Source organism: Ictidomys tridecemlineatus, chromosome 4 (genome assembly GCF_052094955.1).
Source record: "Ictidomys tridecemlineatus isolate mIctTri1 chromosome 4, mIctTri1.hap1, whole genome shotgun sequence".
Lineage (NCBI taxonomy): Eukaryota > Metazoa > Chordata > Mammalia > Rodentia > Sciuridae > Ictidomys > Ictidomys tridecemlineatus.
The window spans coordinates 208,073,672-208,098,715 of NC_135480.1; the positions used below are offsets into that span (position 1 = coordinate 208,073,672).

Sequence of the window (25,044 nt, forward strand, 5' to 3'; positions counted from 1 at the left end):
CTGTGGGCCGACCCTGACTTGGGCGCCCTCTCCCGCCACCCCGACTCCTAACGCTCTGCCCTTTGTCTACCCAGGGTTCCCCGGGCCCCACTGGTGAACCTGGTCCGTCCGGCCCTCCAGGAAAGAGGGTGAGTCCCTGAGGAGGAAGCTGGGCTGGGGGGCGTTCCCTCACTCCCTGCCGGTCCTGGGCTCACGCTGCTCTTGGATGATGGCCATTTCGGTTAGGCCAGGCCAACCATTCACAGTCATAGACCCAACCATCTGGGAGGAAATCACCCACAAAGCTGGAAAATGCCTGTCCCCTGGACAGACCTTCCGGAAAGTCAGCACAGTGGAGGGGCGTCTTTGCACAATGAACCCGCTGCTGGCTTGGGGACTGTGAGACTGAGCCTCCTGCGCAGCGCCAGGGTGGTGCCCCCAGGTCTACCCGGAGCTCCAGCCTGGGACTGAGTCACTGGGACCCATTATAAGAACCTGTGTCCAGGCTGACCAGTGGCCCAGGAGTGGCCTCAGGCCCCTTTCTTCAGCCCAGCACTGACTCACTGGGGCTCCCACCCCCTCTGGGGCCCACCTCACCACCTGTGTTCTCTCGCTTGTTCCAGGGCCCCCCGGGCCCCGCGGGCCCCGAAGGTAGACAGGGAGAGAAAGGAGCCAAGGTAAGGAGCCCCGCACCAGAGGGCACAACTGGGACACAGAGGTGGTGGTCTGGGCTGCGGAGAGGCCAGGTGGAGCCGTGGGTGGTGGCCTGGGCGTTGGGGTCTGTCTGCCCATGGGTCTAAGGGAAGAGGAAAGGAGTCGAGAGACCCCTGAGCTGAGGCTTATGGGCGGCCCTTGACCTCGGATACCGAGCCCAGTGTGGGGCCTGGTACCCAGGCAGTGGGTCTGTTCAGTGAGTGAGTTCATGGCCAAGATCTGGGCAGGCACCACTGGCCTTCCCTTGGAGAGACTCCTTGTCATCAAGTGGGACAGCAGTGGTGCTGGTCCCGCTGGGAGGTAACTGCCAAGACCCACTGTAGTGATTGGCATGAGCAGCGGGAGATGGAATCACTTGGCTTAGGAAATTAGTGGGGTGGGCATTGGCCAGGCAGCCACTGGGAGGAAGGTAGGAAGCCTTGGGGGCAGCCCCGGATATCTGGGGGTCACCCAGGGTTTCTGAGCAGGTGTCCTGGGCCAGGTGCCTGGAGCAGCTGAGCACCCAAGTCCCACTTCCTCTGCAGGGAGAAGCTGGCTTGGAAGGCCCTCCTGGGAAGACTGGCCCCATTGGCCCCCAGGGGGCCCCTGGGAAGCCTGGGCCAGACGGCCTTCGTGGGATCCCTGGCCCAGTGGTGAGTGGACTGGGCAGGCCAGGAAGGGGGAGGAGGGTTGCCAAGAGCAGGACCAGGGGTACCGGCTCACACCGGGGGTCTCCATTTCAGGGTGAACAAGGTCTCCCAGGATCCCCAGGCCCTGACGGACCACCTGGCCCCATGGTGAGTGACATCCCTGCAGTGTGTATGGGGAGGGTGGGTTAGGGGATTTGCCACCAGAAGACCCTGGGATAAGGACTCTAATCTCTCTGCCTCCTCCTGCAGGGTCCTCCAGGACTTCCTGGCCTCAAGGGAGATTCTGGACCCAAAGGTGAAAAGGTGAGTAGGGACTTCAGCAGTAGCCCTGGCTCAAGCCCAGCAAGCCTCAGTCTACGCCCTGCGGCCCACTGTGCCCAGAGTGCCTGGCGGAGAGAGCAGGAAGGATACACACAGCCTTCAAGGCTTGTCCTGCCTCCAGGGGCCCCAGGAGACGTGGATAGCTCCTCAGAGACCCTTGCCTTGCAGAATGACCAGAACCTTCTGGCTGGGCACAGAGGTCCTGGCTGGAGGGCATCCAGGACCAAGGCAGTAGGCACTCACTCAGGACACATCCACACCCGTGCTGCGGGGTGGCACTGGGCTGGGCAGCGTTACTCTTGGTGGTGACCTCCTCCTCCACTTACGTTCATTTACAAACATCAAGCTCACTGCCAGCGGAGGTACCTGGGGAAGGCAGCCGGCTCGCTCCTCTCCCCACATCTGCCACCAGCTCACGGCTCCCCACCCCCCAGGCCCTGCATAATGGAAGCTGGAGGGACCCTTCCAGGGCTCTCCTGGGGCTCATGGGGAGCAAACCCACGTACAGAGCAGGAATTGTCCCATTGTCCTTTCAAGATGTGACGAGGGATTATAGCATCCAGTTCTCTGTAGCTCCGCTTCTGGTACAAGTTTAGTCTTAGGTCTTTATAGGGAAAAGCGTGTGTTTCCTCTGGATTTTTGGAAGGCGTGTGAAGAGCCACACGGTATTGCTCAGAGAAGCCCTTTGTCACCGGTTCCCATGTCCAGGTCTGCATGTCTGTCTCTTGGGGTGGTTCTCGTCAGACCTGGCACCCAATGTGTCTTTTGAAATTATTTCCACTCCTGCATACATTGATGGTGACACGGTGACTCGTGCCCCTGGGCATGGCTGTGCCACCACATTCCTAGGCCTGCTAGGGTGGACTTTGGGTAGTGCCACCACACACAAACACTCTTTCATGCCTATTTCCTGACAGGGTCACCCAGGCCTGATCGGACTCATTGGCCCTCCAGGTGAACAGGGTGAAAAGGGTGACCGAGGCCTCCCTGGCCCCCAGGGCTCATCTGGGCCTAAAGGAGAACAGGTGCGTGAGGTGGAGCTCCCTGTAGCCCCTGCTGTCCCCAGGGCTGAGGGCCATCATTGTCTTCAGGGCTAAGTCACCCGCCTTTCACACCGGGACAGTGAGGTTTGGGCTCACCCAGGTCCACGGGAGCTGGGCACACGGCCCCTAGCCCTGCCCTGACTGCAGACAGGTGCCCCTTACTGCTCTGGTGGCCTTGCTGCGGGAGGGACTCAGAAGTCTGCCCTTCCCACCTCCCACTGATATGCAAGAGCACGTGGCCAGCTCATCCCCAGGAGCCTTTGCGACTGCAGCCTGTGTCCCTGCGTGGAGGGGAGTGAGTCACGTGTGTTCGTGCCATCTTGCCCAGGTGACCACTCCAGCTCTCTGGTCACACTGCAGCTCATTGGAGTTTGTAGCCCCCAGCAAGCCACCATAAAGACCCTCGCCAGGGGCTTCATCCCCTGCCATTGTGAACCCCTGGGACGTGGCCACAGGAGGGCAGGAGGAGAAGGACCCAGGCCTGGGAAGGGTGACGTGCTCCTCAGAGGCAGAGGAGGGGACTCGGTGCCCCTGGGCATGGCTGTGCCACCACACTTCCAGGCCTGCTAGGGATGGACTTTGGGACTGCCACTGCACACAAATGCTGCCCTAGCTCTTCTCCCAGGGAAGGCAGCGTGTCCTGGTTCCAGTGTGGGACTCTCCACTTCCCCAGCTGTGTGACAGGCTGCACACCCGGGGACCTTGCTCACCTCCACCCCACCTTGTCCAGAGGATGGCAGGACATGGGGTCCAGCAGGGAGTGGCGAGAGCCCTTGAGGCTGGGGATGAAGCTGCACCCGTCCTGGAGCCTGTGACAGATGTGGGCAGCTCCTCAGAGACCCCTGCCTTGTGCCCAGCGTTGTTCTGTCATGGCCTTGGCCATCTTCTGACCACTCAGTGTCCCCTGGACATGACCACAGACGTGGAGGAGAGTTGTTCTGTGCATGGTGGCACGTGGCCATGAGACTTAGACATTCAGGGTCCCCATTCCAAAAGGATGGCTGCCCTGTGCCCACCTGTCCCCCCAGGTGCTCTTGGTGACTCCTGCTGACAGAGGATGTCTGCACTGTGGTACAGGCTCCAAGTCATGGACTCCTAAGAGGAGCCCCCATCAGGGGTCCAGGAGAGGCATGTGCCCTCCTGGGGAAGGCTGGCTATGACCTTCACCACCCTGGCTGCAGCCCAAATGCCAGCAGGATGTCTTTGGGACACAGATCTCCAAGTGGAGACAGTGGGATTGGGTGGAAAGTAAAGGGGGGGGGGGTCTGTGGCACCAGGTGGTCAATGAGAGAAGTCATTCTGCACCAGCGGGGCCTGAGTTTCATGGGAAGGGATGGTCAGAGGTCACACAGGCTGGACAGGGTGGGACACATGGGGCCCAAAGCACTCCCGGCCCTCCCTGCCCTGCCTCTGCCTTGTTGTGGCAGGGGGACTTGGGGGACAGGACCATGGACAGGAGCAACAAGAGAGACCAAGTGTGTGACAGAGTGTTGGACTGGTCATCCTGCATTCCAGTGGGACAGGGCTGGAGCAGCCTAGTGTGGACAGGGCAGTGGGGCTGGGCACGGCCAACCCAGGCCCAGCGAGAAGAGACGTCTGCTCTTGTGGTGCAGCAGCCCCCACATCAGAGGGCAGCTGCCTGCACTGCAGAGGGGCAGCCAGGGGCTTGGGGACCCCCAGGCCCGGCGGGTCAGGGCCCGCTTCCTCCGCCCATCCCTGTCTGAAGGCCGTAACTGCTCTTTCTTCTTCTTTTCAGGGTATCACTGGTCCTTCGGGCCCGATTGGCCCCCCTGGGCCCCCTGGCTTGCCGGTGTGTATCTGTGAAGGGGCCGGGGTCCCTGGATTGTTCTGTGGGGAGCAGAGAGGCTGGGGTTACAGGGAAGTTACAGAAACGGGGTCCAGGGTTGACACGTTGAACCCGCACTGGGCTCCGGGAGGCAGAGGCTTAGAAGTGGGGTTGATGGCCCTGACTGGGGACGGGAGGCAAGGAGGGGCTACCTCTATAGCTGGGCACCCAGGGGCTGTGGAAGCTGTCTGTAGGCATGTGGTGAGGGTGAGGAAAGTAGTGTTTGGGCAGGGCCAGCCTGGCCAGGTGTGAGCTGGGCACCCACCCTCAGCACCCTAGACTGGGCCTCCCTGGTGCTGGGGAGAGCCAGCCCTGCCAAGGCTCTCCCACAGCCCTGAGCCTGTCCTCACCCACCCCGTCTGAAGGTTAGGCCCTGGTCCATATGCCCAAGGTGGAGGCCCTGGCCACGGGCCTCTGGGTGCTGTGGGGTGATGGTACATCATCAGGCACTCTCCACTCTTGTTTGGAGGCCACCAGAGTTGTCATTTCCCAGCTGGGTGGATGGGCAGGCTGACCTGGGCTGAGCAGGACAGGGACCGGAGCAGCTTCCCCTGCTAATGCCTGACCTCTACTCCCTGCAGGGTCCGCCAGGTCCCAAAGGTGCTAAAGGCTCTTCGGTAAGTGGAGCTGCCTAAGGCCCCACCTGGGGAGCTGCTGGGGGAGGGGAGGAAGCGAAGTCCTGGGATGAGGCCCCTGCACCCTACCCTGCCCGCTCCTCCTCCTGTCTCTCCCCATTCCCCACTGTGCGTCGTGACGTAAAGATAACCTTTAGTTTTGGGGTTTGGGTGTGTTTTTTTTTTTGGCACTGGGGATTGAACCCAGAGTTGCTTAACCACTGAGCCACATCCCCAGCCCTTTGCTTATATTTTATTTAGAGACGGGACCTTGCTAAGTGATTGAGGCTGGCTTTGAACTCATGGTCCTCCTCCTCAGCCTCCCGAGCCACTGGGGTTATTCCTTTCGGTTTTTTTAAAGACAGAAATTATATTGCTGCACTTACTGGGTTTTCAAAATTAATTATTATTCTAATCGTACAAACGTATGGAGTGAATGGTGACCATTCGAATCCAGGTGTTCAGGGTGTGATGATAAACTCACAGCAGTTAGCGTTTCTGTCCACCTGAGCGTTTGTTAACCCTTTGATGGCATGTGGTCACTGCCTGGTCGGGTCAGAGCAATGCTCCAGCACATGGCACAGAGCTTCCTGCTCAAACCTGTCCGTTTTCACTAAGGAGGTGTAGGTGCCGTGGACGGGTCCCGTGCTGTGGGGCACCGGCAGGTCTCCTCTGCCTCGCTGTGCTGGGCTCCGAGGTCCCGGCCCACGTCCCCAGCCTTTAGTAGTCGCTGCTCTGTCCACGTTGACTCCACTAGCATCACACATACGAGGGCGGCCACGGGGCATTGGCCTTCTGCACCTGACAGTCTCCCATATTGCAGTGTCCCCAGCTCCACGGAGCCCTCGCGGCCGATCATGCCCCTGAGCACACGTGCCTGTGCTCTTTACCCTCTGGCCCATCGATGGGCACCCAGGTCGGCTCTGCTCTGAGCAGCACTGAGCAGCCGCCGTGGGCGCGGGGCCTGTGTGTGCAGAGCAGGGTGGCTGGGTCGCAGGGTCAATCTGCTGTCCACTCTCTAGGGAGCCTCCTCTGTTCTCCACGAAGGCTGTGCTGGTCACACTCCCAGCAGCCGAGGCCAGGGCTCCCTTTCTCTGCCTCCTCTCCAGGGGCGGCTGTGTTATCTTGTGATAGTGGCCTTCTCCCTGGTGGGCTGAGACGGCGTGTGATTTTGACTTGACTTTCCCTGATTCTGATGAAGGGCTCACCAGCCATTTGAGTTTCTTCTCAGTGTCCCCTTCTGACTTCTTGAGCTGCCCGGCACAGCCGGCCCCAAGGTGTCTGGGCTGCTCCTCCTTCTTGGAGGACACTGGCCCCAGGTTCCCTCCTCAGGTGTTCAGGAGAGCAGAGCCCTGCCATCCTTGTCCCCACCCCCACCTCCACACTGGTTTCCAGACACTTCTGGAGCCCTAGGGGACATGTCGGCTCTTGTCACACTTCTGTGACCAAGGGTTTTTTTTGTCTTTCTCTCCAGGGTCCCACTGGCCCGAAGGGTGAGGCAGGCCACCCAGGACTCCCCGGCCCGCCCGTGAGTAGCCTGTGACGTGGGGGAAGTGGTTGGGACTGGAGGGACGTGTGTTCACGAGGCTCCTTCTGAAACATTGTGGCACCCACGTGGCATGCCCAGGGCCTGTCATGGGACACAGCAAGGGAAAATGAGTCACACGAGGCCACATACAGGCCGCACAACCAACTCACCCCCAGGAAGAGCTGCCCAGGGGAGCGGGAGGGCATGCATGTGTGGGGTGCCTACGTGTGTGCGTTTGCTTGCCTGTGGGTGTGTGTGTGCATTCGTGAGTGTGTGCAGGTGTGTGCCGGGCACTGGGTAAGGCTCCAGAGGTGCAGCGGAAGCTCCCTGTGACCTGGGGTGTGGGAGCCTCCTCTGGGCCATGCTGACTCCGCACCCAGGTCCTAGTGCAGGGTGCCTCCTGGACGCCATGTTTCCCACATCAGCAGGCCTTTATGTGGCTCCACTGTGTGCAGCCCCACGCGGGGCCACAGAGAGGAGGGAAGTCCAATCCCTCTCCTGAGGCTTGGCTCCTAAGGCAGCCAGAGACAGTAGACAGAGGCGAGGCCCTGAGCTGGTTCCCAGGGCTCTGCAGAGAAAGGGACGTGCAGTGCAGGCGGGAACCTGCAGAGCAGATGGGTGAGGGGAGAGAGCCACGCCGAGGGCAGACGTCCAGCCAGCCCAGGACTCCGGCCCGAGGGGCCCTGCCAACCAGGCCCTGGCTGTGGGGCTCCGTCCTGGCCCAGGACCTGCTCCTCCCCCTCCACTCACCACTGCCCTCCTGCACCCCAGGGCCCCCCGGGTGAGGTCATCCAGCCCCTGCCGATCCAGGCGTCCAGAACTCGCCGGAACATCGACGCCAGCCAGCTGCTGGACGATGGGGCAGGCGAGAGCTACGTGGACTACGCCGACGGCATGGAGGAGGTCTTCGGATCGCTCAACTCGCTGAAGCTGGAGATCGAGCAGATGAAGCGGCCGCTGGGCACGCAGCAGAACCCCGCCCGCACCTGCAAAGACCTGCAGCTCTGCCACCCCGACTTCCCAGACGGTGAGGGCTGAGGGGCGCCTGACCCACGGGTGCCCGGGCCAGGACAGTCACCTCCCGGCTTCAGCTTCCCCATCGGTGGGAGGACATACTGGCTGTCCCCTTGCCAACTTGTGGAGGCCACAGGGTGAGGTGACAGGTCAGAGGAGGCCAGGGAGAGAGGCCAGGCTCCCAGGCAGGCCAGACCTGGATTCTGTCCCTCTTTGCCATTCTCAGGGGGGTACCTGCCTTGCCCTGAGCCTTGTCATTCCAGGTCTGCAAAATAGGGACAAAAACCTCTTCCTGTGAGAGGACAGGTAAAGGGGGCATTGCATAAGATGCCCGTGGCCTGGCACTGAGCAAGGGCTGGCCTGAGGGTCAGAATTTGTAGCCATTATTGGTGAGTTGTAAAGAATCATAATAATAATATAAAGAGGAGACAGAGTGCAGGGGCAGGAAGGTGGCAGAGTGGCTCTTTGTCCAGGTCACGTTTCTTTACACCAGTAGGCCACATTGGGTCGTTAGTACCATAACCACACTATTGTTTAGAGTACCAGGAAGGTTGCTTATTCTGCAGTTACATTTCACAGTTACAATGTGCAATGTCGGGAGCTTTGTGCAGCTCTCCAGAAGGTCCACTGTCTGAAGTTACTGTTAGGTGGGCAGCTCCAGGAGCACCAGAGCTTGGTGAGATATTGTAGTTATGAAGCAAGCAAGTTCCTCTATTCCCAGGAGCTATGTGCCTAAGAGTAAGGTGGAAGCTGGTAAGACTTTAGCATGGAGGGCATTGCCATAGCAACCGGGCATCCTAGGCCTCTGCTCAGAAACTTTGCCATACCCTGAAGTCATCAGGGACCCTGGTCCTAAACACTGAACCCCTACAGTGAGTGGTCTACACTCTGGATCATCAGGAAATGCAGGTCTGTCTGGAGTCACAGGACAGGCACTAACTGAATGACACAGCCCCCGTGGCTGCCTCCCGGAAGACCCAGGGATATCTGTGGTCCCAGGAGACTCCCACTCCACAGCCATGAATTTCCAGAGCTCCCTCCAGAACATTCCCTGCCTTCCCATCATTAATGGTCCAGCTACCTTCCCCTGGTCACCACACACCTGCCCCGTGTGCTTCCTGCTGTAGCTCTGTCCTTGGTGGACACTCTGTCCCCTCTCTTAGGGCCCCAGCAGGGAAGGCAGCACAAGAAGGCCTGCATTGGTGGCCCTAGCTGCTCTGTGATGCCAGACTGGGGTGTTGAAGCAGCTTCTGGAACTGTCCGGGAGCAGTCCTCACAAACCCACCTCCCTTTCTCTGAATCCAGGTGAATACTGGGTAGATCCCAACCAAGGGTGCTCCAGGGACTCCTTTAAAGTCTACTGCAACTTCACAGCCGGAGGGTCGACGTGCATCTTCCCAGACAAGAAGTCTGAGGGGGTGAGTACCCGCCTCGCGCTGTGGCCCAGTGGGCCTCGGTCTCACGGCAGGGCCAGGCCAGGGTTTAGGTGCTTCAGGGTGCACAGATTTAAGGCTGAGAGCCAGAAACCCAGAAGAAGACCTAAGTTGCTTTCAGAAGAGGTCTTGTGGCTTCAAGTGGGCACGAGCCTCCTCGGGCTGTGCAGGTGGGAGGACAGTAGTCTCTGCCTGGGGTTCACCCTGGGAGCCAGCCGCCTTTCCCAGGTGACCTGTGTTTCCTGATACTGGCCTAAAGCCCAGAAAGGACATTTGACACAGGTGTGATGAAGTGACCCCAAGACATCCTCAGGAAGCTGCCGTGTCCCCGAGTTCCTGGTGCCAGCTCTTTCCCAGGGGACTCGCTCTAGGCCTCCTGGGGGCAGGTAGCAAGGTCTGAGTTATTAGGCCATGAAATGCCACTTAAGTATTCATCTCTGTGTGACTCTGTCCTGCGTGGACACGTGTGGGCATGGTGTGGGTGCGTGTGCATGCAAGGGGTGCGTCTGCCCTGCTGCTAGCTGAGAAGACCAAGACTGCAGCCTCAGGGGACAGGTGCTCCTCCTCAGCGTCCCCCAACACAGCTGGTGGGTGTCACGTGCCCTTTTCTGGAGACCACAGCAGGCTCAGCACCATGAGCCCCATGCAGCTTCCTAAGGGCCTCAGGGCCTGAGCAGCAGTTTCCTGCTAAAGGGGAACACTTGAGTCCCCCCAGGGCCACTGCCCCTCACTCCCCAAAGCACTCCGCAAACAAGCCAGCACCAGCAGCCCCTTGGGTCAGATGCCGTGGGCAGCAGCAGGAGCTGGAGCATGGCTGGAGGTTTCTGGGCGCCTGTGTTCTGATCCACCGTCCCCCTAGCTGGCCTTCCACACCCTGATCACCTGCCTTCCCAGGGACAGACCTGGGCTTGGAAGAGAGACAGACAGGCAGTTGGCACAGAGACCTCCCTCCACTGGGGAGGTCTTCTTCTTTCCTTCTTTCAGACAGAGGCCCAGAGTGACGTTTCTCCTCCTCCTCTGCTCTGTCCTCTGCCAACAGGGCATCCACTCCCTAACCCAGGGCAGACAGACCTCTCTGGGTGGTACTGGGCCACCGCAAACGAGCTGGAGCAGGTTTGAAGCAGAGGCTGGGGGTCCCTGTTCAGGGGAAGCTGCTCCCACACCTGGGCTTGGCCCTGACAGGCAGATTTGGAAAGGAGAGTGGGGCTGGGGCTCTGGGCAGGGCAAGCAGCCTGGACACCCTTTCCCCCAGCAGGTGCCCTTTTCTGGCTCCTGGGACAGGGCCAGCTCAGAGGCGCCAGCCCAGGCAATGACTAAGGATTCTAACTGGTGTCTCTTCACCATGAGTCCCGTGGGCTGGGTCCTGGCCACAGGTCCCTGAGGGACCTAGTCAACCCAAGCTCGGCCCCAGCTGGCCCCGAAGGCTCTCAAAACTATAGAGCTGGACATGTGTCCTCGGAGAAAGGCCTCGCTCAGCCATCCACCCACTCGCTGTGCCCACTGAGCCCAAGCCACTGGCCAGACCTGGGCACCTGTGGCCGCAGCCTCTGCAGAAACAGTCCTCTCTCCAGAGCCCCCGGGAGGGGGCAGCAGCTGTCCCTGGGTGCATGCTGCGATCCCAGGAGACATCCCACACAGCCCTGCTTCTGCTGTCACAGCAGACCCAGGTGTGGCCGCAAAGACCCACAGGCCCCAGAGGACCCAGCACACACACACTCACACACCACACACACACACACCACGAGCACGACACCATGTGCACGTGCAACACACACACAGTGGGTCTGTCTGTCCCAGCACCAGCTCCTCGGCAGTGGGGAGGAGCGAGGTGCCCACCCCAGCCCCTCGGTCACACTGGCTCTCATCCCGGCTCTCTGTCGTGGTCTGAGGGTCTGCCGTGTGCTCGTCCACCCCCAGCTCTGCGTGTGCCCACTGCTGACGTGCAGTGTGCGGCCGACACTGGCTGCATCAGCACTGGTCCCTGGATAGCTGGAGCTGTCACCCTGCCTGACCACCAGGGGCCTCAGCTCTTGGGGGGGGCCGGGGAGAACGGGGGACGGGTCCAGGAGGCAGGAGAAGTAACCCTTTCATCTTGTTTCTCTCCCTCCCCCTGCCCTGCCCGACATGCAGGCCAGAATCACTTCTTGGCCCAAAGAGAACCCGGGTTCCTGGTTCAGTGAATTCAAGCGTGGTAAACTGGTAAGGTGGCCTCTTTCTCCTTGGCGGTTGCCACTTTAAACCCGCCCGTCTCCTATCTTGCAGAGTAAAATGGCCCGCTGGCCCAAAGAGCAGCCTTCCACCTGGTATAGTCAGTACAAGCGGGGCTCCCTGGTAAGTGGCCGCCTCGGCTGCCTGCTTGCCGCTCGGCCTGGCTCACGGCTCTGCATGGACTGCTGCCGCCAGGCCACACCTGCTCTTCCATGTCCTGTGACGTAGGCTCCGAGGGTGTGGAGCTCCTTCTGCGCTCCTGTCCCCCTGCTCCCAACCAGAGCTCATCCCAGCCTGGCAGTAGCTGATGGCAGTAGCTGAAGGGGTTGAAACTCGGTGCCACAACTGGGTGTGGGCAACAAGCCTGGGCTGCCAGGCTGCCCACAGAAGGCACAGCCCAGGTGCCAGCCCCGAGGTCAGACCACAGCAGGACTTTCACAAGTCCAGTGGACAGGGCAAGTGGAGTGGGTCCTGTCCACCTACAGGACGAGTGCTGTCCCCAGCACCTCACCACACTCACCCTGGGGGCTGCTGACCCAGCTGTGTAGCTATGCGGCTGGGCCCTCCGCAGCCATGTCAGCCCGTGAGGGATCCCTTCTCAGGGTAGACAGAGCTTGGAGCTCTTGAGAGACCCAAGTGGGAGGTCCTCTGGCCTAGACGGGTGCCAGCTTGGATGGATCTCGGTGAGGACGTGTCCGTGTCCCACAGGCAGCTTTGCCCCAAGCACCACGGGCTGCTAGGCTCCGTGCCCTTCTCCGGGGCTCCATGTGCAGCCCAGACTCCCTTTCCCACCCAGCTCTCAGGCCCAGTGGGCAGGACCCTAGGGTCCGTGGGCATGCAGGAGCCAGCTCTCGGGTCCGGGCGTCCAGCCTGGGGTTGGCCCAGCTTGCTCGCTGCCTCCCGAAGCTCCTGTCCCAGCTCTGGACACAGAGGCTGTGTCCCCCCCGAGGACCTAGAGCTGCCATCTCTGGCTGCCTTTGCCGTGTTCCCCTAAAGCCTCGTCCCTTAGCCTGGGACATGCCTGGCTCAGGGTCAACGTCTGAGGCCTCGGATTCTAGGCACCCAGCCCCTGTTCCGAAGCGCTGAAGGCCTGTGCTCTCTGTGGCCACGTCTGGCGGCCTGTGCTGTTTTGTCTCTGTGGACGCCAACCTTCCTGTCCCTTTCTCTCCCATGTCTCTTTCTGCTCCCCCCACTGTGCTGTTCAGAAAGCCCACCGGCACACAGAAGGACCTGAAGGGACAGCATGGTGGGAGGGCTCTGTGGCAGCACCTGCAGAGGTGGGAGAGGGCCAGCAGAAGGGCCAGCAGGGTGAAGCTGCCAGGCGAGCCTGCAGCAGGCGCTGCCCTGGTCTTGGGCCTTCTCCCAGGAGGCCCCGGTGCCCAGTCCATTTCCCCACCCTGAGGAAGTGGTTGTGGAACACACATTTCTAGCCATCGGCCCAAATGGCCTGCCCACCTCTGACCTTTGTCCTATTTCTCAGACAGTGGACAGGGACAGAGATTCAGGGGGACCCAGGGGAGTCCACCTGCCTTGTTTCTGGCCCTCTGGTGGAGGCCACTCTGAGATGTGGGCCCCCTGTCTGGTTCAACCAGACATGCCACCACACAGTGCCACAGAGGCCATTACAGCTCCCTGGGCCCCAGGGATTCTCGCCCTCAGCCTGGCCCACGGGCCCTGGCCTTCTGACCACCTGGGGCACCGAGGGCTTCAGGTCCTTCTGCGTCAGCTGCCCTGGCTGCGCCACGTGCCTCCCTTCAGTCAGTCTCCTTTCCTCCCAGGAGCGCTGGACGCTGGACTGTGGTGGGTACCCAGCTTTCCTCCACAGGGTCTGGCGGAGGCCTCTGAGGGCACGGCATTGGCCCTCCACCTGGCGGGAAGCAGCGGGCCCTGGGCCTGTCACCACACACTCCGGCTCTCTAATCATACCCCCACCTTCCTGCTGCCCACTTCCCACCCCCAAGCTCCCGTGGAGTAGCCACCCACGTGTTCATGCTCCTCTTGGGTGCGCTGACACAGACAATGTGGAGCGTCCACAGCCCAGGGATGGACTGCCAGTGTCAGACCTGCTTCCCCAGAACAGTGCCCAGGGCAGGAGGGGCCAGCCTGGCTCTCCCAAAAGGGTCTTTCCCAAGACGGGCCTCAGGGCCCTGCCTGGGCCAGGAGAGACAGGGTGCTGTGACCAAGGGGCTGAGGGGCATCTGCACCCCCGGCAGCAGCGACCATTTCAGAAAGCTTTGAGTTTGCAAAAGAGAGGCAGAACCGAGCCTCCCCTCTGGGAGAGCCGGCACTGCCCCATGCCCAGGTGGGCAGACCTAGCTGGTGGTGCTGGAGAAGCCGTCCCTGGCTTGCTGGGGTGGGGGTCCCTGTGTGACCAGGCCCCAGCCTGCCCACTCTCCTGGGAGCCCAGCCGGTGAGGGGGGAGTGGCGTGCAAGATGCCATCCTGGAGCACCCCTGTGCCTCCAGGGCTGTGCCCAGTCGCCCCAGTGTGGACATAGCCCTGACCTGCTTCAGGCCAGCCTTCCTGCATGTCCCCCAGGTGGCCTGAGTCGCTCTCTGAGGTCTCCTGCTCCCCATAACCCCAGATTCTCACAGGCTTCCTGACAGCTACCCTTCCTCCGTTCACAGAAGTTCATGGGTACCTTCCTTTGCTGGCCTTGGAGCACAATGACAGGGACATATGGGCCCGGCTCCTGCCCTCACAGTGCCCTCTGTCCAGCCAGGGTGACAGATAGGACCCCAGGCACCTGGGTCTCAGGGCCAGTGCTGGTCTGGAGGAATGCAGGGAGGGGCCAACATAGCCAGTGAGGGCCACTGAGGGCTGGAGCAGGGAGTGGGAGTGGCCAGTCCTCCCTGGGAGTGTCCAGCAGTGCTCCAGCAGAGGAGCCATGGAGGCTCAGGGCAGAGGGTGTCTCGTCCCACCTGGGAGTGGACACAGAGGTCCCAGGAAGCCTCCTCCCGCTCTTTGGTCTGCTCTCTGGTGCATCTACCAGGAGAGGCCAAGCCTTGCCCAGGTTCCCCGCACTCCAGCCCAGCCCAGCCCTGGAGACGCCACACTGCCCCTTGGGGGCTTGTCCAGAGGGTCCCTGTCCTATTAACACGTTCAAGCCAGGCAGACCCTGCCATCTGGGAAGGAGGCCAGCAGGCTCCTCAGAGGCCACAGGGCATCGCCTGGAGGCACAGGGGTGCTCCAGGATGGCATCTCTGAATAGAGGCAAGATGTGGGCTAGGAGGGTCCCCAGGCTGGAGCGAGGCTGGGGAGGGAGTGGCAGCCTCCTCCTATTCATACTCCTGGGGAGAAGACCCCGCCTTTGAAAGGCAGAGGGGAGGAGGTCAGTGGGTGGAATGAAGGGAGGACAGGCGCAGTGGGCATCCCCAGAGGACCGGGCTACTTCCCTCAGGAGGCCTCCCAGCCCAACAGCAGGCTGGCTGGCCGTGGCAGCAGGCTCTGGGCCCCGGTACCAAGCAAAGGGGCCACTAGCCTGTTCTCTCCAAGCTTAGTCTAGGGAGGACACAGGGGTAGCCCCGGCGGGGGGAGGGAATTGAAGGTGGTCTTCCTGGAGGAGGACCACCAGGAATCTGGAGGGAAGTAAGATGTGGTTCACTGTCCTCAGGAACCCTAGAGAGCCAGGTGCTGCCTTGGGGGGGCGTGGGGACTGGGGATCCCTGCAGTGTCCTCAGGGGAGACAGGCAAGGGGTGAAGCCCAGGGCCAGTGGATGTGGGGCTCTGGCTGTGGCCGTGTGCCTGGCCCTGCTGAGTCCACCTGCTGTCCTGCCGGCAGCTCTCCTATGTGGACGCCGAGGGCAACCCTGTGGGCGTGGTGCAGATGACCTTCCTGCGGCTGCTGAGTGCCTCTGCCCACCAGAACGTCACCTACAACTGCTACCAGTCAGTGGCCTGGCAGGATGCCTCCACGGGCAGCTACGACAAGGCCATCCGCTTCCTGGGCTCCAACGACGAGGAGATGTCCTACGACAACAACCCGTACATCCGCGCCCTGGTGGACGGCTGCGCTGTGAGTGCCGGGGCCCCGCCCCCCCCCCCCTTGCTCAGTGCAAGCTTATGGGGCACCTGGGCTGTGTGCCTGGGTGTGGGGACATCCCAGAGCCCCGGCCTGGCTGGTGTCCACGTGGCTTTCTTAGGCAGATCCCAGACAGAACCAGGGCTGGCACACGGAGCCCCCTGCAGCGCAGCTGGTGAGGCAGGCAGGCGAGAGCGTCCTCAGCCCCCGGCCCACACAGAGCCCTTCCCTTGGTTCCCTGGTCAGGAGAACTTTCTGTGTCCCTCCTGGCCTTCCCGGTTCCCAGCACTGGCTGCTGTCAGAGCTGGCCTCAGTGTCCCTAGCCCAGGAGGCCTCCCTGAGCCCAGCTCCTAGAGAGGAGCGTCCCGTCCACCCCCATCAGCTCTCTAAGCTCCTGGTGGCCTCGGAGCATCTCTGGATAGAGGCAAGATGTGGGCTAGGAGGGTCCCCAGGCTGCCTGGGGAGGAAGTGGCAGCCTCCTCCCATTCATACTCCTGGGGAGAAGACCCCGCCTCTGAAAGGTGGGGAGGTGATGGCTGAGAACAGAGTAATCCGTGGTGGGAAACGTGGCTCTACGCTGCAGCCCGAGCCCAGGAGTTCAGGTGCAGGGAGCAGCTGGCCTGGGCCAAACCAGGCCAGGAGCCAGGGGAGTGCTCAGCCGGGGCCAGACCAGCGAGGGCTCCACCCGTGAACCCCAGAGAGGTTCAGCTTGATTTGAAAGGTCACGACCCTCTCATTTAATTACAGAGCTCCCATGGGGGACTCTGGCACCCGCACGTGGGCCAGTCGCGGGAGGTCTGCTTGACGCATAGTGTAATAACAGCTCAGGAAATTGGAATTCCAGCTCTGGCCTCGTTTGGCTGGGTAGCCTGATTGACAGGGCTGCTGAGCGGCTGGCCCTGTGGAGGGGCACAAATCACCGGGCAAGAGGGCCAAGGAGCGGCGCCACATAAATCCTGTTGTTTGTGCAGCTTTGTGCGCCCCCCGGGGGCTATTGCCAGCCCATAATGGTTATTTATGCCTCTGGAATAACGGGGTAACAGAGCAGCGTGCGGCAGCCTACTTTAAATACGCCCCCTCTAAGTGTGCTGATAATTGGAGTGGAGGGGCCCCATAAATCCAGGCAAATCACCTGCCAGCTCAGCACATGCTGCCTGTCCCTTGGGTGGACAGAGAGCAGTGCTATCGCCATGGGGGCCTGTCCCTCCCTGCCCCTGGCGGGGCAGCAGAGCAGGACCAGTGGCCCTGGGGTCAGCTGCTGGCTGGTGAAGGTGCAGATCCCTGAGGCTGAGGTCACATGGCTCCTGAGGGTCTCACCTGGGGATCTCATTCGAGTCCCAGTTGGGGACAGGTGGGAGCAGAGTCCAAGGAGAGGGAACTCGGCCGCTCCTCGCCAGCTGGAGAGGGTGAGGAACCCCTTCTACAGGAGGGGTGTGGGTGCCACTGTCGCGAAGGATACTATGTCCAGCTCGGGCTGCCCACCCCATGCTTCTGAAAGCTGCAGAGCACACCTGGCCTCTCCCTCCCTCTCCCCTCAGGCAGCCTTGAGGGCTCCGACACCTGCTCGGGCTCTCCCGGCCACGCAGCCCCAAGGCTTTGGCTCCTTGGAAGCTCAGCAAGGTTCTCGTCCATCAGTGTTATGCTGTCGAGTTCCTGAGTGACCTGGAATAAGTCCTTCAAGGGGCAGCCAGCAGATCTCAAGGATCAGAGTGTCTGAGACATGTGTGAAAAGTGCAGACTTTGAGTCCCTCTGGGAGGGAGCTGCTGGATCAAGACCTCCGGCTGGGCTGGGGCTCGTGTGCTCCCCGGCTCCTGAGAGCTTGTGTTTTCTCTGAAGTTCTCTCCCGGCTGGCTTTGGAACTGCAGTAGGCGGGGTGTCCTGGTGGGCCTGGAGTGCGTGCAGGTAGGAGGTCAGGAAACTGATACACGTGCTATGGCAGGACCCAGGCAGCAGCCCGCACCTTGCCCACTCGGTGCAGCCCGTGGCCCTCGAGGACATGGAGCGCAGAGAATGCATTCGCTGTCTGTCGCTTCTATCAAGTTGTCCCCCAGCCGTGGCCGCTTCAGACAGGAATTTGTCATGGCATTTAGTTCTGAGAGCTGGGCATCTGGGAGGGCCTTGGCAAGCTGGCCTGGCTCAGGTCTGGTGTGCTCCGGCTACCCTGACAAGCCACCCCAGCAGCCGTGTGGCTTGCAGACATCAGCCCCGATTATTCATGGCTTTGTGGCCTGGAAGGGCCAGGCTAGGGTGCCAGCAGGGTAGGGATCTGGGTGGGAGATGGCTGGCTTCTTGCCATGTCCTCATATGTCAGAGAGGATGAGGGGTCTCCCTGGGGGCACTCATGGGGCACATGCCTTCCTCACCTCCCAGAGGCCTTGCCTCCTACCATTCGCCTGGGGGCGGGGGCTCCTGTAGATCCGGGGGTTACACACTCAGCCCTCACAGTGGGGAAGAAGGGCCTGAGGCTTGTGCTCCCCACTCAGGTAGGTGGACAGGGCAGAGTGGGATGATGTGGGGTCTCTGGCTCAGAGTGGTCCGGGGCCTCGCAGGCTGCACCCTGGCCACGTTGGCTCTGTGCTGGCCTCCCTGTTTTCCCCTTGGATGACTTCCACCAGGGATAGGGTAGTGGAGGGAGACCTGGGCCAGATTCGGCTCAGAGTATACACCCAGTCTCCGTCTAGAGACTGGGTACAGGCCACTGTCCAGGACGGGGGTGGGGGCCTATGGTGTCCTGAGGTCTTGGGAAGATGCAGTCCAGGGACCCCTGGGGGTAGAGAGGCTTGAAGAGGCTGTAGACCCTGCCAGGTTCTTCCCGCAGTGTGTGACACATCTGGACTGCTCCATTGCCCTCTGAGGCCCACCCCCACCCCAGGACTGTGCGGTGGGTGGTGGGAGGTGCCCTGGGTCACAAAGTGTGGGGACGGGTCTGCCGCCATACGGCTCCTCACCAGCCCGCTGAAGCTGGGGGAGGGAAGGGCCCGGAGCCTGGTTCTGGGGCCTGGGCTGCCCCAAGGGACCCTGGCTCTGACTCGCTGTCTGCCTGCGTCTTCCTCCCCAGACCAAGAAAGGCTACCAGAAGACGGTGCTAGAAATCGACACCCCCAGGGTGGAGCAGGTGCCCATCGTCGACATCATGTTCAACGACTTTGGTGAAGCGTCACAGAAATTTGGATTTGAAGTGGGGCCGGCTTGCTTCATGGGCTAGGAGCTGCCGGCCCATCTCTGAGAGCAACCTTGTGACCTCAACACGCTCTTTGTGAGTGTCTCGTGCACGACATCCTGGACAGTGAAGGTTTCTCGCTCCCCTCCTGCCTGACTTCATCTGTGCCTCCGCACCACACGGCGCCCACCCCAAGCCCAGAGAGAACAAAGGGAAACAGTCGCGTCCCCACCCGGAGCCGAATCACATGACCTAGCTGCCACAGCCTCTCAACCACGCCCACGTCCAGCCACCCCAGGCCACAGGGAAGGCAGCGGGCCCACGATGCCCTGGCCCCCGGCTCTCCTGATCCGTCACCCTGGTGTTCAGGACAGTTTGCAGGGGTTGGGGGTGGGGCTGCAGTATTTGGATATCACTTTTTAAGAATTCAACTTGAAGATATGTATCTGCCCTGACCTTCAAAAAATGTTCCGAGGCAAGCCTTGTAAAGGTCGCCAAGCCTCCGTTCCCCACCACCCTCCACACGATCCATGCAGAGGCCAAATGTCATCCGCTTGTGCCTTTCCCATGGATTAAAGGTGCTTATGTTTTTGTGAGTTTTAAGTAAATATTTGTATTGTATTGTTATAAATGTTAAGTGTGCCTGACTTTCAATCATGCGTGGAAACCCAGCCCCTGGCCCACTGGGAGAGCAGGCAGATGGGTGAGGTGTCCACTGCAGGTCGCAGGCCGGTTTGGATTGGCAGTGGGACGCCTCCTGCCCGCCTGTCAGGAATGTGCAATAAATTGGAAAGTCGCCCAGGTCAGCAGGAAGTGAAGCTGCCGCTGAAAAGCAGGTGCCCGGGCCCTTTTCCAGATGATTTTTTGATTAGCTCTGGACTTTTTTTTTTAATGGGGAGGAAAAAGGAATTTGAGACTCTGCCTTTTCTACATGCCCTTAGGTTCAAGCAGGCTTAAATTAATTTTGATGGCTTTCCTTTTCCATTTTCCTTCCTGCCGAACCTGATGGGAAGATTCCAGGGCAGAGAACCGCATTCTCTGTAGTGGAGAATCAGGTGAAAACTGGTGCTGATGTTCACACTTCTCTTGTGGTGCTATGTGTCCTGAGATCCCCGGGGCAGCGACACGGGGGCCTGGCCGACCTCCTCCTCCAGGCTCCCCATCCCAGCCCTGGCCTCCGCCAGCTCAGTGTTTGCCAAGGACCTGAGATAAGCGCGGTCACCTCCTCCCCAGTGGGCTCGAGAGCCGCTGCTTCTCTGGGTGGTGGGGAAGCTGCTCCCGGGGCCTGTCACCAGAACCGGGTTGTGCCTACACAATTTGAAAACACACGCAAAATAGACTTCCTGCCTCGTGCATGGTGTACCCACAGCAGGTTGTGTTCGGTCGCCGAATGTTTGTGGTGCTAATTTCTGTCTGTTTCAAGGACCGCGATGAAGCTGTGGGGTGGCCCCAGCGCTGCCCCAGCAGACCGAGAACTGTGCAGTGGACTCTGAGGCTCCCCGGGGCTGCGCAGCGCCGCTTTCCCATGAAGCGTTTTGGGTTTCCACCTGCACAGGTCCTGGATGCGGGCGTCAGCCGCTCTGGAGCTCAGGGCTGGAACGGGACCCTCTGGGCATTGTCCCTTCTCCCCGCTGTCCAAGGCAAGGGGGCCTCTTGTGCAGGCAGGAGGACCCCGAGGCCAGCGGGAGAGGCAATCCCTTCACTGTGAAAAGCTGCCCTCGGCTGCGTCCTTTCCTTCCACCGTGGGAAACGCAGGTGGCCTGGGAGTGAGCCTGGTTCATGCTCCAATGCATTCCTTCCCGTCCCCGTGCGGCTCAGGAAGCCACAGCGAAAGCACCCGAGGCCTAAAGGACACCACTGACGCCAGTGTCCCAGACGTCCCTGGAAATCAAGTCTCACTCTTGCCAAAGAAAAGTCTGGCTTGGAGATTTCTCGAAGCCGGGATGCCAGGATTTGCCGGTGACAACCATGCTCATGTCCTGTGAGAAAAGCCATATTGGAGGACTGCCCTGTGACGCCCGTGGATTCCGTCTAGGTCATGTGATTCTGTTTCCACTTCTCGCCCCATCCAGAGTGTCCTTTTATTCCGTCTTTTTCTGTCGGTCCCCTCACAGTGTTGTGATGTGTACTGAAGTCCAAACCTGTCCTGTGCCCGACCAACTTCAGCCCCCGCGTATTGCAATAAAATTACTTCTTGTATTTGCAGACACTCTTCTGGCGTATTTTATTTTTTCTTCCCCACATGTCAGGGGAAAAACCTTGGTGAGAAGAAAAAACTTGGTAAACAGAAAACCTACAGGAATGGCTGTAGGGCACTGGGCCCCCACAGTACCCTGTCGGCTGGCACATCGAGCATGTCCTAAAGATCCAGCAGACATGTCATACGACCAGGAAAGGCGTTCCAAAGTATCTCAAACCTGTGTAAGCCAGGAATGATTGTAATGGTTTTTCAATAAATCAAGTTGACTGTTTCCACCATGAACGCACGTGATTGGCTGTATTCTTTAATGTGGCCAGGCCCCCGCTGCATGACGCCAGTGTTTAGTGCACAGTCCCAGGATGGTAGGAACCCTCAGTGTAATGGCAGTGGTCACAGGAGGAGTGTGGCAGGGGCCTGGCGTGACAGTCAGACCCTCGGGAGGAGGGGAGGGTGTGGCCTGCAAGGATTCCTGACTGAGCCTCAGCAGGCTCGGCCTCAGCCCGACGGTGTTCCAGGCTCACTTTCCACCCTGGTTCCTCAGCACCCTCCTGGACATGCCTGAAGCTCTCCAGCGCTGCCCTTCCAGCCCTATGGCAGGAGCAGACTCCCTGGCTTGGTGGCTGTGGGGCAGCATGTGGCTTGTCTCTGCCAATGCCCTTGAGCGCACGTGACCCCTGCCTCTGAAGGCTGGAGGTGTGGTTCCCTCGCACACCAGCCAAGTTCTGCAAAGTGCTGCCTTGCTGGCAGGTCCTGGGGACGCCCTGGCCGCCGACCCTCTGAACTCCTGGTGTGGCCTGTGGGAACATCTTGCTGTTGTAAGCCACCGTGGGATTGTGCATGACTGTGGGTAACCCAGACCACTGGCTCTCAGAGTAAGGCCACAGGTCGTCAGCAGCATATCACCCGGTCAGAAGGGCCCATGCCCAGAACCCTGAGACCTTCTGGGTCAGAGGCTTTGAGGCAGGGTCTGGTAACCCTCCTTCACAAAGCTTTGGCACAGTCCCGTCTGTGAACACTGACCCAGACACCCCTGCATCGCAGAGATACGGCACTGAGGGGGCGCAGCTCCCGCAGCACCCACTCAGGGGAGCCTGCCACATCACGGTCCCTGTTCTGGGGTCACAGTGCCAGGCTGTGGCAGCACACAGGCAAAGCATTTGGTAACTGTCACTCACACCTCCGGAGCTGGGAGGCAGATCTCCAGCTATTAGCTGCAAGCCCTGGGGCTACAGATTGGGAAATAGAGTGAGGTCACCCACGCAGCCTGCTCCTGACTGCTGGGCAAGGGATTATGGAGAGAGAGAACCTCTGCTCGGAGCAGCTGCCAAGGACAGCAGAGTCTAGGACTCGGGACTTGCAGGGTTGGAAGAGGCGTCTGTTTGCAGATTGAGCAGTGCTCAGAGGGACCGGCAGGTAGGACTCAGCCCTCCGGATGGGAGCTGGGAGCGGCTTATCTGTTTCTCACAGGGGGTTCCTTTGGCACCTAGAAAATCGTGCAGTTGGAGAGAGAGGTTTAGAAAAGACCCGTGAGCCATGTGACCCCATCCGAGACTGACAGGTCTGAAGGCCCTGCAGGGGAGCCCCAAGGAGGAGTGGAGGCAGGTCGGGGAGAAAGGCAGTGTGGGTCCAGGGGAGCTGCAGGTGGGCCTCGGCCCAGGGAGTGACTGGACCTGCAGAGGCAGGACACTGTTTTCACAAGAGGCCACCTAGAGAGAGAACCTCTGGCCAGATGTGGGAAACCAGTGGATGAGACTCGCAAAGTCCCTGAACCTGCGGCTCACTGGGGCACCATGTTGGGGGACAGTGCTCAGCCCTGAGGGCCAGCTCCAGAGGTGCTATGCATGGAGGGTGGCACCTCCTCCTGGGAGAGACAGTAGGACAGGTGCTCGGCCACGGACCCAGAAGCCATGCGCATGGGCTCCTTTCCTCCCGAGGTGCAGGGCCCTGGGCCTGGACGGAGCGATTTCTACCAATAGAATTAAGATTTCAATGGCAGGTCCCAGGTTAGAGGTCCACACCAGAGGCCCGCTCCTCCTGGGCCAAGACCCAGGGTAAGTAAGAAAGGAGAGCCTTGGGGACAAAATGACTCTCATCCCCTTGGGTCACAACGTGACTCCTCCCCTCTTCCAGTGCCCTACAGTTAGCAGAGCTCATGGGAACCAAGTTTCTTTGACTCAGCCTCCAGAAATACTCCAGAAAGAGGGGGGTGCTGAGCTGCAGGCTCCTGAGCGAGGCCTCCAGGTGGCCCTGGGTGGTGGGCCTCAGAGCCCGCTCTTCCCCGAGCACCTTTCCATCTCTGAGCCAGCTGCAGCAGCGCCTGAGCTCCCGATGAGCGCCCCTCGGGTAGAGCAGCAGGTGCGGCCAGAACCCTCACCCCCTGCACCCCACAGTGCACCCCCAGTGACCTGTCAGCCAGGAGTGGAGGCGGGAGGCCTGGGATGTCCTGGAGGAGGGGAGATGCTCCCTGCCACAGGCTGGAGTGTCCCTGCTGCCCATCAGAGTCACCTAAGAGCTCCTGCAGTTGGAGAGAGAGTCTTCTTGAGCACCCCTGCGTTGGGGGCACTGCTAGAACCTTGGCATTTAGGGTCCCCCACCGCTGCACAGGATTCTTTAATTGATACGGCTTGAACCCACTTCACTCCTGACACAGAGATAAGAGCCACCCCCTCCTGCCCACCCAGACTGCCAAGACCGAGGTCACCCTGCAGAGCCCAGACGTAAAGAATTCAAAACCTAAAATCAGACAACTAGAGATGCCAAAATCACACTGAATAAGTCATAAAATACACTTAGTGATAAATACTTAATATACATGCATAAAACATCAACATATATTTTGTACATATAATGTAAAATATCCAGTGGGCATGCCTATGGTACTAGATTTAAATATTTCCACCACAGCAAAACCCTGTACGGAGCATTAAAGGGCTCATCCTTTGCCATCTCAGCCTCACAGAGGAGACGCCCTTACGAACATACTTCACAGAAAGCAACCCGAGGAGCTCATGTGGAAGCCGTGTGGCTGACCAGACGAGACCTATGCACTGCAGCAGCGTCCCCAAATCACAGAACACGGAAGACAGAGCCCAGCGCATGCTGACACAGCCCCACGCAAGCCCCGAGGCCCACGTGGGATTATGGACGCCAGTCTGGACTTACTGAGATGGTGGCCAGAGAGATGAGAAGGAAGGGTGGCTGCCCTTCATCCTGGGCTCAGGAACCCATCCAGCCCTGCCTCAGAGAGGGAGGGACGTTTCTCCACCCGTGGGCTTCTCCAGGGGCATAGGGCTATGCCCCAGCTTGGACAGGTGTCCAGCCTGCAGCTCATGTCCCCCTGAGGAAGCTGGCCGTCTGGGGAGCTGGGCCTGGCTCACGCACCCCCCCGGCTCCCCTGGAGCAGGCTGGGGACATCCACAGGCAGCCCAGGCTCCGCTCGAGTGGGGCTGCCGGGAGCCAGCAGCCTCCCTGGAGCACGTGGATCTGTTTCGGTGCCTCAGCCAGGAAAACATCACTGCTCAGCTGTGTCCCACGCGTGCCTGGTTCAGAGCCCCCTGCCCGCCTCCTTTTCTCCCCACATCAACAAATGGCACTCACGCAGGTTTGGGAGAAGCCAGCTCCGAGGCATCTGTTGAGGACTGACATGTTCAACAGCACAGAAATCTCACTACCCTCTGGGCCTTCCCCAGTTCATTTCAAACTAGAATCTTCCAGACTGAGAACCCCTTCAGGGCAGGACTGCTCGCAAGGCTCTTTCCACAGTGGGCGCTGGCCCTGGGTGGGTGCACTTGTGCTGCTGGGAGCAGATGAGCCTCGACCCGAGCTCCAGACAGCAGACACGGGCACCTCGCAGCTCTGGGGCCAGGGGTCGTTGGGCTCTGGGTCCTTCCCCGCGTGGCAGGGCTGCTGTCCCCCAAGGAGGGCTGCCTGGGGAAGCCTCTGCTTCCCAGCCCTCCTCCCTTCTCCTACACGGTGACTCATCTCTTCATGACTCCAGGTCCCTGAGAGCTGCTGACTGCAGGCCACTCTGAGCCCTGGCCATCTGGGCCTTTCCTGCACGGCTGGCTTTGTGCAGCCAGCGAGCCCGCCCACTGTCCCCACCCCTCATCACAAGCCACGCCCCCTCGCCCAGCTCTGCTCTGGTGGTGGGAAGCCATTGCTATGTCCAGTCCACATTCCAAGGGAGGGCCCACACAGGAGTCAGAACACCAGGAGGGCAGTGGTGGGGTCCGCTCGAGGCCGGCCTGCCACCATGGTCATCACAGTACTCCTCATCAATGTGGGGACCTTAGCGTGTCTCTGAGCCCTGCATGCTCAGGGACAGGTCAGAAATG

General features: G+C 60.4%; 1 protein-coding gene and 1 long non-coding RNA gene across 4 annotated transcripts in view; one reads left to right on the forward strand and one right to left on the reverse strand.

Annotated features, from left to right (window-relative positions):
* The window catches only part of Col5a1 (collagen type V alpha 1 chain), a 121,534-nt gene extending 100,542 nt beyond the window's left edge, over positions 1-20,992 (forward strand). For 2 of the 3 annotated variants that reach the window (XM_078048642.1, XM_078048644.1), the window contains 14 exons: positions 75-128; positions 603-656; positions 1,218-1,325; positions 1,416-1,469; positions 1,572-1,625; positions 2,561-2,668; positions 4,443-4,496; positions 5,114-5,149; positions 6,621-6,674; positions 7,446-7,701; positions 8,994-9,106; positions 11,252-11,320; positions 15,110-15,343; positions 18,409-20,992. In XM_078048642.1, coding sequence (XP_077904768.1) covers positions 75-128; positions 603-656; positions 1,218-1,325; positions 1,416-1,469; positions 1,572-1,625; positions 2,561-2,668; positions 4,443-4,496; positions 5,114-5,149; positions 6,621-6,674; positions 7,446-7,701; positions 8,994-9,106; positions 11,252-11,320; positions 15,110-15,343; positions 18,409-18,555 — 1,395 coding nt within the window. In that variant the 3' untranslated portion in view covers positions 18,556-20,992. Of the gene's footprint in view, positions 1-74; positions 129-602; positions 657-1,217; positions 1,326-1,415; positions 1,470-1,571; positions 1,626-2,560; positions 2,669-4,442; positions 4,497-5,113; positions 5,150-6,620; positions 6,675-7,445; positions 7,702-8,993; positions 9,107-11,251; positions 11,321-11,383; positions 11,453-15,109; positions 15,344-18,408 lie in introns of all 3 variants that reach the window. The other variant, XM_078048643.1, reaches the window with a different exon arrangement.
* Positions 5,533-24,891, reverse strand: LOC120889938 (uncharacterized). Its single transcript, XR_005734189.2, has 2 exons — positions 24,308-24,891; positions 5,533-6,776 (listed from the first exon to the last, which is right to left on the reverse strand). It is a non-coding gene; the product is annotated as an uncharacterized LOC120889938 (long non-coding RNA).
* Between the last annotated feature and the right edge of the window lie 153 nt (positions 24,892-25,044).